The 14,404-nt window shown below is 42.7% G+C and overlaps 3 protein-coding genes across 3 annotated transcripts; 2 read left to right on the top strand and 1 right to left on the bottom strand.

Annotated features, from left to right (window-relative positions):
• Positions 1-805: 805 nt before the first annotated feature.
• Positions 806-2,172, bottom strand: LOC6524347. Its single transcript, XM_002100169.4, has 2 exons — positions 2,063-2,172; positions 806-1,707 (listed from the first exon to the last, which is right to left on the bottom strand). Exons 1-2 carry the CDS (start codon positions 2,121-2,123, stop codon positions 968-970), a joined length of 801 nt encoding a protein of 266 aa, XP_002100205.1. The 5' UTR covers positions 2,124-2,172; the 3' UTR covers positions 806-967.
• Positions 2,173-5,292: 3,120 nt separating this feature from the next.
• LOC6524346 (neurofilament heavy polypeptide) lies at positions 5,293-8,217 on the top strand. The gene is made up of 2 exons (XM_002100168.4): positions 5,293-5,575; positions 5,724-8,217. Exons 1-2 carry the CDS (start codon positions 5,443-5,445, stop codon positions 8,120-8,122), a joined length of 2,532 nt encoding a protein of 843 aa, XP_002100204.1. The 5' UTR covers positions 5,293-5,442; the 3' UTR covers positions 8,123-8,217.
• A 2,392-nt stretch (positions 8,218-10,609) lies between these two features.
• Positions 10,610-11,802, top strand: LOC6524345. The gene has a single exon (XM_002100167.4). It carries the CDS (start codon positions 10,739-10,741, stop codon positions 11,468-11,470), a length of 732 nt encoding a protein of 243 aa, XP_002100203.1. The 5' UTR covers positions 10,610-10,738; the 3' UTR covers positions 11,471-11,802.
• Positions 11,803-14,404: the final 2,602 nt, after the last annotated feature.

The following is a 14,404-nucleotide window of genomic DNA, read 5'->3' as shown; positions in this document are numbered from 1 at the left end:
ACATTTTGGGAGCCAAACATTATTTATTTAAAAGACAATTTGCTTCTAGGCATATTTTCTATTTTCCTATTCCGGGCAGGTTTATTTTTGAGCATCTGTGATTCACTTTTTTGGCATATGTTTAAGGACATCCTCTATTCGTGGTTCCACATTAGAATGGCAGGTTAACGTGCCCCATCTTTGTGGCGCTTTTGTTGTGCGGCTGCCTTTCTTCAGGCCTCTTGTGCCGTTGACTTTTGCGCCTAAGCAAAATTTGTGCCATGTGTTTTGTGGCTGCTTTGTTTGTTGGCTCAAAATTGCTGGCAGGCTGCCACACGAGGACTCTTTGGGACTGCGATTTGGAATGGGATCGGGACACCGAAACTGAAACTAAGACTGAATCCGAGGACGAGGACGGCGACGAGGCCGAGAACGAGAACGAAACGAGACACAGACAGGACTTGTCACGTCAGCGGCACAAAGCCCGAGCACAAAGGCCTGATAACTGCAGTCGCCTGATAAGCAGCGCCCCAAACAAGGACCTGCCAGCCACTTGGCGACACTCGAAAAAGGAATAATTAAATGATTATAAAGCCACTGCTAAAACTTTGATTGATTGGCCCCTTTAGTGATTGTGTTTTGTCGAAATAAATGTTCATTTACAATCAAGTGAGATTTCCTTTTCATGGTTTTTTTTGCCAAGGCAGCACAGCGAACTAACTCGTTATTTTGCTATTTTGGCACCCAGCTTTTCCCAGTGTGTCCCTTTGTGCCTAAGGCCCACTGGAGACCCTTCAGCACCCGGAAGCACAAGTCGCTCCTTTTGTCATTTCGCTCATAACGTTAATTTATATTCAGTTCAGTCTAAAAAAAAAAGTAGAATAGCCAGTGGTGGTGTTAGTACACCTAGTACAGTGAAGCCCGTGTGACAGCCATCGAGAGTAGGAATGCGGAAGTTGAATAGGTTGCGGGTTTAAATTAAAAGATCCTAGTTGTAGAAATGCTGGCGACGGCGCACAGCGGGAGCGGCGGCCACAAAGCGGCGGCCCGAGTTTCCGGCGGAGTGGCCAGCGGAGGCAGCGCCCTCGTTGGCGGAGTACAGAAGCAGGGGGATCTCCTCCACGCTGGTCTGCTGCTGCTGGGCAGAGTTGCGCACGCCGGAGCGGAGCAGCTCGTCGGCGGAGAGGCGGCGCAGGGCAGCTGGAGCGGAAGCGGGAGCGGCGACTGGTTCGGCTCCATCTAACAGCTGATCCTCATCGTTCTCTGGCTGCTCCAGCACCACATCCTCGGGCTGGGCTACGGCAATGCTGTTGCCCACGGGGGCCTCGCCCTCATTGTCGGCAGACGAAATGGAGCTGCTCTGGAGCAGAGCCTCGATGTTCTCCAGGTTGGAGAGACCGTTGATCTGCAGCTGGTCGTGCAGCTCGGCGGGAATGGCGATGGCCTGGACATCCTTGTGACCGGAGATTCCGTTGGGAGTGGGAATGAACTGGACGTTCTCGGGAATCTGATCGGTGGGGTAGACGGGCACCAGCTCGGCCTCGTTCTCGTTGCTTGACTTCAGCAGGATCAGGGAGATGGGCACGATCTTCTTGAACTTCAGCAGGACCAGCTTCTTGATGGCCACGGCTCCCGGGAAGACGCGTCCCTGGGGACCACTGTGGGGCTTCGCAATGAGGGCCCGCTGCTCAAAATGCTGCCTGCGATGATGTCCACTCACATGGCGGGCTAAGGGGATACAAAGACAGGGGGTTAGGAAACAGGTTAAGCACACATGGTTGGCCTTCACACGGACGACTGGGATTGCACGCTCTAGTTCAATTTCAGAGTTTAGCCTTAAATCATATTAAAGATCAAAGAAACTCAAAAAAAAAAAAGACAATGTAAAGCAACACGAGTATGTTATTATTAAACAAAGAACTATAAAAAATTTGTTGTTCCCAAAAAACGATGAAAGCTATTTATCAATTCATAATCAACACTTAATAATGATTCCAAAGAGAATGTACGACAATGATGAGTTTCGGAAAAGCGAACATCGTTCATCAAAGATTCTTTTTTGTCTCCTAAATCACCAACTCACCTTCGCACGCGGCAAAGATTGCCAGGCCGATGGCCAAAAGGGCTACCAACTTAATTGCCATAATGATGGGATATGGGATATTCTTGTGGACTGGGAATGGATGTGGACTTGGACTTGGGCTTCGACTTGTGTCTGTCGCTGGACGAGGGCCTCTATTAAATGGTCCATCAAGTGCCTGGCAAAGACATTTTATACGGGGAAGGAACGTTCACCTGGCCGACGAAAAGCAGGCAAAACAGCGGAGACACATAAAAATCACACGAAAAACAAAAGAAATTAGGTGGCCAGGCAGCAGAACAAAGTAAAAAGTAGCGAAATTGGAGAGGATTTGGACGATTGGCAAATTATTAAACTATGCAAATGTCCGTCTACTGATTTATGCACAAAAACCAGAAACAGAAAACCGAAAAGCACGAAACACAGAACGCAGAAGCGAAAACCCTAGCATCCCAGAGATGGTAGAACGTTGACTTTTGAGTGGCTACATTTCCATTTCCAGTTGCAGTTGACTCTTACCGAAATCGAGAAATTTGCATTTTGGGTCGCCTCGAGAAATACGGAAAAATACAAAACCGTCTGGCGAATTCTTGAGCCAATTTTGGGGTCAAAAGTGAGATTTTCAATAAGTCAAACCGCTTCCATTTGTCACTGTCCGAAGTAGGCGAGGTCTCACTGTTCTTCCCCGCAGATGTCAGAGTTCGAGGCTTATTTGGGCCACATTCATTTCATTTGTAGCACATACAAAGCTAGTTTTCTGGCCAGCATGTGTTCTCCATTCGGATCGAACAACGGCATTTAAATCAATCAAGTGGATCGAGACCATAGTGCGAAATTTATTCTTTTCTCCGCCATTCTTCACATTAAAAGATGGCTCAACGTAGTGTCAGAGATCAAGCGGCTACTCTATCGAACTATAGGCGGTAAGCTGGGCGAAATAATGGCAAGACGGATTAAGATTTTATGCGATTTATGGGTGTCTGCTCTCTATTTTCCGTAATTCTATTGTTGGCTAATTTAAATCAATAATCTTCCTTTTGTTTAGCGCCAATGCAAATCAAAGCCTTAAAATAGCTTTTAAAGTGCGCCTAAAAATTGGCTTTAAAATTGTTTACGTAAATGGACTGTACTGAAAAAACGATTTTCGTCAAAAATTTCAATATTTACGATTGGTATTTTCTGTACTACTTGGCGAAAAATGGTCAGAAAGCTAAAAGAATTACAGTTCTTTACTCCTAATTACCAATACTAACCAGCCAAATCAGTTTTTAACCGACTCTGTTAAAATAATTTTTAGCCAAATTTTCGCATTTTTTGTAAGGGGTAACATCATCAAAAATTGCAAAAAATGTGAAAAAAATATAATTTTTATTTGAAAACACAGTTTTGTAGGAAATTTTATTACGAATTCAACGAGGTATGACATTCCATATTTGGACCACTATTTCAAATGCTGTGATCAAAATACTGATAATTATTTACGCAAAAAAACCGAAAAACGGTTTTCGGCAATATTTCAATATTTACGATTGGTATTTTCTGTATAACTTGGCTAAAAACGGTCAGAAAGCTAAAAGAATTACAGTTCTTTACTCCTAATTTCCAATACTAACCAGCCAAATAATTTTTTGTAAGGGGTAAGGTAACATCAAATTGCAAAAATTGTAAAAAATTAAATTTTTTTTTAAAAACACAGTTCGATTGGAAATTACGAACTCAACGAGGTATGACATTCCATATTTGGACCATTATTTCGAATGCTGTGATGAAAATAATGATATTTATAGTCGCAAAAAACAGGAAAACGATTTTCGGCCAATATTCAAATATCATCATCAAAAACTACAAAAAATTTATCTGCAAATGTTACCCACACTTACATCATGTTTTTGAAGAACAAGAATTTCAAAAGAGCGGGTATATCGAGTTATTCCCGATACTAAATATTAATTGAATGCCCCCAACAACAGCTGGAATCGGAGACCAATCGATTTCCTCAGCCCTACCTTCATTCCGAATTCGGGCCAACTGACCACGGGTGGTATGATTAATTTATGTGCTGTTTTTTTTCGAGCTCCATGTTTTTTGCCAGCCTCTCCGATGGTTTATCTAATTTATGTTATTGCCGCGGCAATTATTTAAATTTTCCACAGCTACCGTTGGCAGTTCTTTCTAATGACGAGGGCGGCCTGTGGAAAAGGAAAACATATTTGCCGCCCATTATGGGCGACATAAACAAATGTTTTAATAACCAAATTATGCGAAATGGAACGCAATGTATTCATAAGCTTGAAGGGCTGGGCGAGCAAAAGAGATCCCAGCCAGGTTATTTGATGCTAATGGAAATGCATAAAAAGATCGTAAATACTCATTAGCAAAGTGTGGTTTCTAGGTGTATGGCGAAGAAAGTTACCCCCACGGTGGCGAGGTCAAATCATCTCACCCAATCATTTGCGGGGTCAACAAATTTGGAAAGTTACTATGGTTAGGGAAAGTTCTATTTTTGGACTGAGGCTAAGAAAGACTCCCAAAATTAGCACACTGATCCACATTCGGTGAAAAGAAATCGCTGAGCGGAAATTACTAGTGAATTCTGGGAATTTATTTGAATGCGATCAATTAATATCTTCCAATAATCATTACTAATCTATACACATGAACAAAATGGAAGCATACAGGAAATCCGATTTATCAATTAAGCTAATCAAGCTTCTGCACAAGGAAATGTTTTTATGTATTCTAATTAATATGGAGAAATCCTACCTTTCCTGCGTAAGCAATTATTAACTTATTATTAAGCTATGCAGGTCTGAAAAAATATAACTATATTTTCTTTTAAAACAGTTTTTTAAAATTGCTGATAACCTTTTCGTTCGTCATATTTTGAAGAGTGTGTTATTTATTAACAAGTAAGTCAAACCAAGCTTCATCTAGGCGCGGTCGTTTAAACCATAATAGTTTTGGCCCTAGACTCGAATAAGTTTTCAGAAAATATTTCGAACCGTTTCGCATCGCAACCTGCGACCCGCGACCCGATCTCTTTTGGCCAACGGTCAACAAACCGCAAACTGATTTACAGCCGCCAGTGGCGATGCCAAAAAAAGAGAGAGAGCTTTGCCATTCCGAATGGCTCCCTCGCTCTCTCTCTCTCTCCGGATCGGTTGCTCTTTTTGGCAGAACATGGGCTTTTGGCCAAAATCGTTTGTAGACGGCACATAAAAAGCTCGGGTCGCGTTGCTCCCCCAACAGTTCGGAAAACGAAACCTCTGTCTGTGGACCCCCAGAAATCGGGAGCTTGATTTAAGAACCAGAGCGATACAAGTCAAGAATCCCAGTGCGTGCGTGAAAGTAGAAACCCGAAGAAAATCACCAAAAAAAAAACCATGACCAAGTTCGTGGTGGTGGGCATGTGCCTGCTGATGGCCTTTGGCCAGATGGCTTCCGTTTCCGCCGTGACCGAGGCTCCGGAGGTGGAGCAGTCAACGGAGTCGCCCATCGCCGACATGGCGCTGATTGGTAGGACCACGGATCCAAAGTCTCCCCCTAACCCCTAGAATTTCCATTAATCTCTGCCTGTGTTTCTCTTCTTTTTTTTTCATGTGCCGTGTGTTTTGTTTTTATATGTGCATTTTTTGTTTCTGTGATTTGTGTGCGGGTGACGCAGCTGATGCGCCAATGGCTCCCAAAACGCCCACGGAGAAGCCGCCCGTTGTCCAGGTAGCCCCAATGGTGGTGGAGGCTCAGGAGAAGTCCGCTCCGGTGGCCCCACAACCCCACACGGTGGCCGACTTTATCATCCACCCGCTGATCGCCTTCAAGCCACGCCAGGCCTCCCTAGAGGAAATTCAGGGCAAACAGGCACCAGCCACACCCGGCTCCAGTGCCCCGGCGTCCCCGGGAACCTGGCTATTCGGCATGAATCCCGCTCAGCAGCTTGGCTCCTCCTTCTCGACACTGGCTGGTTCTGTTTCCGGTTGGTTCAACGATCGCCTGGCGGCTGCCGGACAGCAGCTGCCCGGTTTGGTGGAAACCCCGGTGAGGGAGTCCACCACGAGCACTAGCACAACGACCTCCACGACCACCCAGCGGCCAGACATCGTGGTGCGAGTGCAGCAGCGTCCCCAGAGGAATGGCAACCGCAATGGAAACCGAAATGGCAATGGAAACCTTAACGGCAATGGCAATGGAAACCTCAACGGCGGAAACTTGAACAACAACAGGCGTCGCCAGCGTCCTAACCGCTTCAACAACCGACTGGACTCCTTCGAGGATGACTATTATGAGGACGATTACTTCCAGGGCAACCGATTCGATGAGGAGTTCGACGACGATGAGGACGAGCAAAGCCTGGAGCAATTTGAGGATGACGACTCCTTGGAGCTGCGTCCTCAGCAGAAGCCCAAGCGCAAACAGACCCAGGTGCAGGCCCAAAATCAGCGCAGGAAGTTCCAGCAGGAAGAGCAGGTGGTCAGCCAGAAGCGCCGCCAATCGGTGACCCAAAACAAGAAGCCCAAGGTGCAGAAGAAGCCAGTTCAGCCGGTGGTTGAGGAGTCGCAGGATGAGGAGGAGTTGGAGGATGACGAGAACGATGATGAGGAGGATGAAGAGCAGGTGCAGGAGGACGACAGCCAGGAGCAGGACTTCCAGCCCGAGCCGATCTTCGGTTCCAGCTCCTCGTCGACTAGGCGCAGCCAGAACCAGCCCAACTTCATCCAGCGCGGTCAGCAGAGCATCATCAGTCAGATTAGGCAGTTCACCCGGGGTCAAACGCCCGGAGAACTGGCCAACACCTTGCGCAGAGGTCCATCCACATCATCCTCGGGCTCCTCGAAGACCCGTCGGCCCCAGCAGACGACGCTACTGGTAAACCGCAATGGCCAGACCGTTTACGTGGCCCCCGAGCTGCTGGGACTAAACTCTCCCTATCCCTACGCCTATGTCCAGGGTCAGACGAAGAAACAGAGGGTTCCCGTCAACGGTGCATTCCCACAGCCGCCACTAACGGTGCCGGTGAGGCGTCAAGGTCGTCCCACCCAGTACATCACGATTCCCTGGAGCCAGCTGGGCCTCTCACCGCCCGACCAGCAATCGATCGTCTCCCTGGCCGAGGGCATCCAAGCGCAGCCCCTCATTCTGAATATTCCGCAGAGCGCCATTAGCCCGGTGAGGGGTGGTGCCAGCTCGAGCGGCCAGAAGAAGAAGCGTCCCCAGCTGACCGCATCGGCGGTTCCCCTCTTGGCCGACGCCTCCCTTATGGACATCTTCCAGCCTCCCCAGATCCCGCCCTCCAGAAACGGATCACCCTCTTCCGGATCCTCCATTAAGCCCATCTCCGCCCAGCCCGTCCTTATTGCCGCTAAGCCCGTAAAGGCGGGTGCAGTGGGAACCACCGGACTGCTGCCCACTCGCATTCGTCCAGGAACGATTGTGGAGAAGGCACCGGCTGTGGAGGCGTTGGAGAAGCCCATGGAGGTAACCGAAATCCAGCAGGAACAGGAGATGATGGCCACGGAGCCAGCTGCTGCTACCCCGCAAATGGCAGCCAGCGGATCCGAGCAGCAGGAGTTCATCTTGGTTGGCGATGATGATGAGCCGGGCGTCTCCCGACATGTCCAGCCAGCTTTCGGTGATGCCCGCTATGTGTCCTACGGCGATTTTCATCCTTACCTCGATCTGCTAACCCAAAATAGGCGATTCGCGCTTAGGAAGAGCGGCAGGGCTTTAGAGATACTCGAACAGCCGGTGGCCCCCAAAGGAGAATCGCAGAAGGAGGAGCTCCCCAAGGAGAAGGAGCAGAAGGAGGAGCTTCCCAAGAAAGAAGTCCAGGTAGAGGAGATTAAGACGGAGGAGCCCCAGAAGGAGGAAAACAACAAGCAGAAGCCCCAGAATGAGGAGAACAACAAGGAGAAGCCCCAAACAGAGGAGCCCCAGAAGGAGGAGCCCCAAAAAGAAGAACCACAGAAGATGGAACCCCTGAAGGAGGAGCCCCAGAAGGAAGAGACCCAGAAGAAGGAGATCCAGAAGGAGGAACCCAAAGTGGAAAATCCACAGCTGGCAGCATAATTTTGTAAACGAACAAACCTCCAAAAATCGAACCCAAACGAGCTCGAATTGAAATAATGAAGATAACAAAAAAAATATGACAAACAAAACCAAAACCAAACGATTTTCAATCCCCGTGAAAACCACAAAGAAATAAATTTTTTTTTACATTTTTTTTGCGTGTGTTAATGCCTGACCAAAAAGTTAAAGTTTCGCCGGCTCAAAAGAGAGAAAACTATTAGCAAACCTAAACATACTTTTTTATCGTTTCGGCCAGTTGAAAGTTCAAATCTGTAAGAGCATTGACCTTCGAAAGACCAGAAACCTGATCTAGAGCCCCGAAAGCGATGGCTTCTTATTGAGACCCGTGCGGTTGACCGATTTAAATATGTATCTAACATTTTTGAACGCCTCTTTTTTGCCTTACCTTAATTAATATTCCCGCAGCGATAAAAGAAATTCGTTGCTGGGCTCAAGCATAAATCACTGACAGATTAATTCCTAAAATGCAAATTAGTCGGCCGATTAACGGTATTTGGCGTAGATACAGTTGCCTGAACGTAATAATCAATCGAAAACAACACTGCGTATGGTTTTTATAGCAATCAGCTTTTCAAAGTATTTAAGGAAGTCTTGGAAGTTCACTTAGGAATATATATTTTAAAGAATATCTAAAGCTTTAAGCTTAATGCTAGGATGCAAGTAAAAATTGTACATATCAGTCAAAACTGAAAAGATTGTCATCGTGAAGCTCAAGTAGGGATACTGATAAGCTTGAGAAGGCTTAGACGCAACTAGAGGTTTTTTAGGAGCTTTAAGCCCGATATCACCATGCAAAAAAGAAGGAAAAAGAATTAATGGCATAACAAACGATAGAGCTTGGTGATAATTGAAAAGTTTAATCAGACACTAGACAGGTTGAAAACGTAATTTGTTGTGAACTAATTAATAGTTTGCACAACAGTAAAACCGGCCTAGTTAAAACTTTATAATCGGGTTTCTAATTGAATGTTTAATTTAAAACGTATGGTCGAAGAAATGATGTGAGCATATATAAGCATAAAATAATGACATTTATAAACATGAGTCTCTCGCCAGCACACTCGACTTTTGGTTAAGGTAAACAAAATATACACGCAAATTATTTTCCAGCTTGAAGACCCCGGGCAACGTTTAGCGAGTCAAGCGAAGCTGAAGCCAACGATCCATCCCAGGTAGATGAGATGAGAAGCTGCCAACACTTTTGGCTGGATCTTGGGACCCTTAGCCATAGGGCGGAAATTTGCATAATCATCCCGAGAAAAGAGCGGACACTATTAGGCCAACATGCGAGCACTTCAGCTGGCCAGTTGACAACATTATTCCAGTATTTCCAGCATTATTCAGGCGATCGTTAATTGTTTCCAGCGACAATAGGCCGGGGTTAACGCTCAGGCAAGTGGCCGAGAAGCTGGCTAAAGAAACTGGACGCCAAGCTGAAAAGACCGAAGAAAGAGTTTGGAATTTGTATATTCTTCCATTCAGACTTGTGTGTGCATATATATGGTCATAAATTCCCCCAGGCAAAGGTCAGCACCTGCCGAATCGTATTTTGGCCATATAATTAAAGCCTGAGAAGAACCAAAGAACGGGCATTGAACTTTCAACTCGATTGGGCCCAGCCCATAATTCGGGCTTAGGCCAATTTATTAGCCAGCTGCTGGAGTTAGCCAAAAACTGAAAACTAAAACTGGACAGCAGCTTTCTTTGTGCCGTTGTCTTCTTTGAATATGAATTTTTGAGGCCTGACCCCGTTGAACTTCTCCTGCGGCACATTCTTATGGAAATGAAGTTCGCGTTTCTTTTATTTTTGAAATTTTTCGCAGTTTCCGCCGCCTGTTGCCAAGCGGATTTCACTGTGACTTCTTGAATGTCTTGAATAAAATAAGCTTGAATTTAAAATGACCCAAGTGCTTGTGGATTTCTTTTTTGGGGGGAAAATCGATTTTAAATTAGCGTATTTTTGAAATGTATTTTGACCGTTTAGGAAATTTCTTAAAAACATACATGCTAATTTTTTGATGACCCAATTTCGCCTAACAGTTCATCAGAGTTAAAAGAACAAAATTAAACTATACGTTCCCACAAATATAGAAAACAAGTTCCAGATCAAGATTAAAAAACAGGTATTTAAACTTTGTACTTTTAAAACTTTCAAAAGTTGAAAGTCTTTACTTAATAACTTTGCAAGCATTACAAAATACGCTGAAATTTGGTAATTCTTTTGCACCATTCTTTTGCACCATGTATATTTATGGAATTAGATAATATAGGAATATATTAAAGGCACCTAAATTGATGGAGTGAATTGACTATTTTATTTGCTCAAAAATATTATTGGATCTTTTTACATTTTTGCTGATGAATTTAAGCTGGATAAAAGATAGCAAGAAATGAAATGAATAGAAATTAATGAATAACAATTGGGAAAATATATTCCAGTTTTATCCCAGCTATTAAAAATAAAAAAGGCTAAAACAGGTATTGCATTTTAACACATATTTTTTCCAAGCATAGAATTATTTGATTAAATTAGTCAGTATTGCCATGACTGCAATATCACTTTCATAACTGAAATCTGAAAACTCTATTCTAAAAATGAGTCAAGGAGAGAACGCAACCACGGAAAAATTGGTGTTCTATGAGTTCGCCTGGCCACTTTTGGTCGCCGTTTTCGAGGAGAACCTGTACAGGATAGTCCTGGAGCTCTTGGCCCACATCCTGCTGATTGTGATAGCCGTGGTGGTTGTCACAAAGACCTCGGGAATGGATGACAACCGCAGCGGCCAACACGCTCTGTACGCCGTTTTGGGACTGTTTCTGTGCGTGGGTGAATCTCTGCTGGTGTGCCACTCCTGGTGGTTGGGAGACGTCCTCTCCGTGAAGCGGCTCAGCCTGCTACACATGGTGCTGGGAATGGTGGGACTTTGGCTGGGATCGGTGGGGATTTTCTTGAAGAGCATCCTCAAGAGCAAGACACACGAGCCGCACTTTAATTCCAAACATGGATTGTGTGGCCTTTTGGGCCTTCTCCTTATCGGTGGCACCCTGGCCAGTGGGTTCGTCCTGGTGTGCTTCACTCACCTTGCTCTGCACGTCCCCCACCGACTGATGGGCCTGTGTGGTTTCGTGCTCCTCTCGTGCAGCCAGTGGTTCTCCCTCAATTTGGGATTCGCCCGCCGGGAGTGGAGTAGCCGAAATATTATGTGGCTCAAGATCGGAACCCTGGGTGCCACCATTTCAGTAGTTGGCTACGAGTTCGTCTGCCTCTGTCGGGACATTGTCCATTTGCTGCCCAAAAACTGGTTCAAAGCAATTGCACTGAAGTGATCAGCCTGATAATTATATTATATCGTAATTTAACCAGAGTTATATAACCAACACTTGAATTGTAGAAGCTAATTGCGAAATGGCCGTATCTTGATGTAAATGAAATGTTTATGTTGGAATAAATGTGTATGCCTTGATATGAAATGTTAATTAGCATAAGAATGAATCAGCTGATCGCGGATAATGTAATGAAATGTAATGTAATGTTAAATAACATAATTATGTCACTTGCTCAAAGAATGTAAAACTGAATGGAAGTGCACGAAGCACAAAACAAAAGTATTAATAAATATATTCTAACTGAAATAAAGCAATCCACTTTATTATCAACATGGTAGCAGAGCAAGGTTAGAAAAAAAAAAAAAAATTAATCCAAGGTTAGAAAAAATTAATCCAAGGTTAGAAAAAATTAATCCAAGGTTAGAAAAAATTAATCCAAGGTTCGAGAAAAGAAAATAATCCAAAGTGTATAACTAAATCCAAGTTATAAAAATAAATGCTGTTCGAGTGAAGCGACAAAAAAAAAAAAAAGAAAAAAAAAGAAAAACGTGTATAAGAAATAAAAAGAGAAAAACAATATTAAAAGTGCGAAATATTAAAAAATACGAATACGTAAACAAGACTATTGACTAATGCTGAACAATTAAACGGAAAAAGATTGAAAACATAAACTAAAAGGATTGATGGAAGCAGATTAAAAATTTAAAAGTTCACGTGCAAGCCTTTTTATTACATGGAAGTAGAAAAGTGTGACCCTATATGAAAATGTGCATGAAATGAATGACATAGAAAGAGACATAAAAGAAGTGTGCAAACAGATTAAAAGTGAAACGGAAAAAATGAGTGCTAACGCAAAAATCGAAGACATTGTTATGCCCATATTCGATGGAGCTAATTTTGGAAGCTGGAAATTCAGATTAATGACAATATTGGAATACAAAGAGTGCAAAGAACCAGCAGTGCGAACAAGAACAACGGAAGATAATGAAACAACATGGATGAAAACAGAATTAAAAGCGAAAACAATTTTAATCAGTACAATATCAGACAAACAGTTAGAATATATTAGTGAGTGCCAAACGACATTAGAAATTATGAACAAGTTAAATGAAATGTATTCGACAAAATCAACAGCCCTGCAAATACTGTGCAGAGGAAAAATCGACGAAATTAAACTAAAAGACTATGAAACAGTGGAAGAATTTTTTATAGAATTCGAGAAAGCAGTAAATAAATTAAAAAACGCTGGAGGCACCATAGACGAAAACGAAAAAATGAGGTATCTTTTAAAAGCACTACCAACAAGCTACAGTTATATTGGAGACTTCTTAGATGTAATTCCGGAAGCACAACGAACGGTAGAGTACGTAAAATCAAAAATAAAAGAAAAAAGTTTAAACAGAGGTCCAGTGGACAAACAAAATAACGTAAGCACATTTAACACCAAAACTAAAAAAGAATGCTATGTGTGTGGCAAAACAGGTCATATTCAGAGGGACTGCTGGCATGCTGAGCAAAATGCGAGAGGCGAAAATAAACAACAACAACAATTCAACAGGCGATATCAGAATACGAATCAAAGAGGCGGCCGAGGCAGAGGTCAACATCATGGAAATGGTCGAGGACGTGGAAATTACTCAGGAGACAGGAATCAAGGAAGACAACAAGAAAACAGCGACAGCGTACAGTCATGGACAACAAGAATGATAAGAAACGAAAAATTAATAAATTGTAATAACAGCGAAAGTAACAACGAAACTACAGTAAATTGGTTATTAGATAGTGGATGCACTGATCACATTATAAACGATTGTAAACTTTTTAAGAACTGTATTAATTTGAAAAATCCTATTAATGTTAAAGTAGCCGATGGCAAACAATTGCAAGCGACCAAGATTGGAAATGTAGAAACATATTTTAGAACATACAACAATGAAAATTTGATCGATATTAAAAATGTATACTTTGTAAAAGGCATAAAACAAAATTTGCTAAGCATATCAAAGATAACTGAAAATAAATGTACAGTCGTAGCCAGAAATAATGATACAAAAATCTATAACGAAAAGAGAGAATTGCTGACAGTTGCGAGTAAAATTGATAGTTTATATAATGTAAAAAGCTTCATGCCAAAAACTAAAAGAAATGAAATATATACAAATGTAACTAAATTAACTGAAAAAGAAAAATGGCACAGGGCATTAGGCCACGTAAATTTTCAATATTTGAATAGAATTATTAAGAATAAAATGTTAGATGGTCTGCCAGATAAAATCGAGAATACCGAAATGAAATGTGCGAATTGTATACAAAGTAAAATGTCAAACGAACCATTCGAGAACAATAGAAAGAAAACTAAAGAGACATTAGAGTTAATACATACAGACTTAAACGGACCACACAGCACAACAGGTTATTGTGGGGAAAAATATTTTTTGACATTCGTTGACGATTTTAGTAAATGCGCGAGAATATATTGTATTAAAAATAAATCCGAAACTGCGAGCTGCTTAAAAGAATATGTTAATTATGTTGAAAATCAGTTCAGTAAAAAAGTAAAACAAATCCAATGCGATAACGGTAAAGAATATTTGAATAGAGAAATATTAAACTTTGTAAAGTATAAGGGAATTCAGTTAACTACATGTCCACCGTATGTACACGAATTAAACGGCGTAGCAGAAAGATATAACAGATCGGCAATGGATATTGGAAGGTGCTTAATGAGAGAAGCAAACATACATAGGCGATATTGGCCAGAAGTGATGAACACAGTAGCTTATTTAAAAAATCGAACAATCGCAAATACAGCAGTAAATAAAAGCCCATATGAAATATTTTTTGGTATAAAACCAAATGTAGAAAATTTAAAAATATACGGAAGTAGAGTTTTTGTTAGAGTTCCAGAAGTACGCAGAAAGAGTAAATGGGATA

This window comes from Drosophila yakuba, chromosome X (genome assembly GCF_016746365.2).
Source record: "Drosophila yakuba strain Tai18E2 chromosome X, Prin_Dyak_Tai18E2_2.1, whole genome shotgun sequence".
Classification (NCBI taxonomy): Eukaryota; Metazoa; Arthropoda; class Insecta; order Diptera; family Drosophilidae; genus Drosophila; species Drosophila yakuba.
This window is presented reverse-complemented; position numbering and strand designations above follow the sequence as displayed.

Bases quoted from the DNA above. Each gene is read 5' to 3' on its own strand.
- LOC6524347 (XM_002100169.4), bottom strand. From the start codon at position 2,123: ATGGCAATTAAGTTGGTAGCCCTTTTGGCCATCGGCCTGGCAATCTTT. The intron at 1,708-2,062 runs GTGAGTTGGTGA...GTATCCCCTTAG, and splicing joins AATCTTTGCCGCGTGCGAAG to CCCGCCATGTGAGTGGACAT.
- LOC6524345 (XM_002100167.4), top strand. From the start codon at position 10,739: ATGAGTCAAGGAGAGAACGCAACCACGGAAAAATTGGTGTTCTATGAG.
- LOC6524346 (XM_002100168.4), top strand. From the start codon at position 5,443: ATGACCAAGTTCGTGGTGGTGGGCATGTGCCTGCTGATGGCCTTTGGC. The intron at 5,576-5,723 runs GTAGGACCACGG...CGGGTGACGCAG, and splicing joins CGCCGACATGGCGCTGATTG to CTGATGCGCCAATGGCTCCC.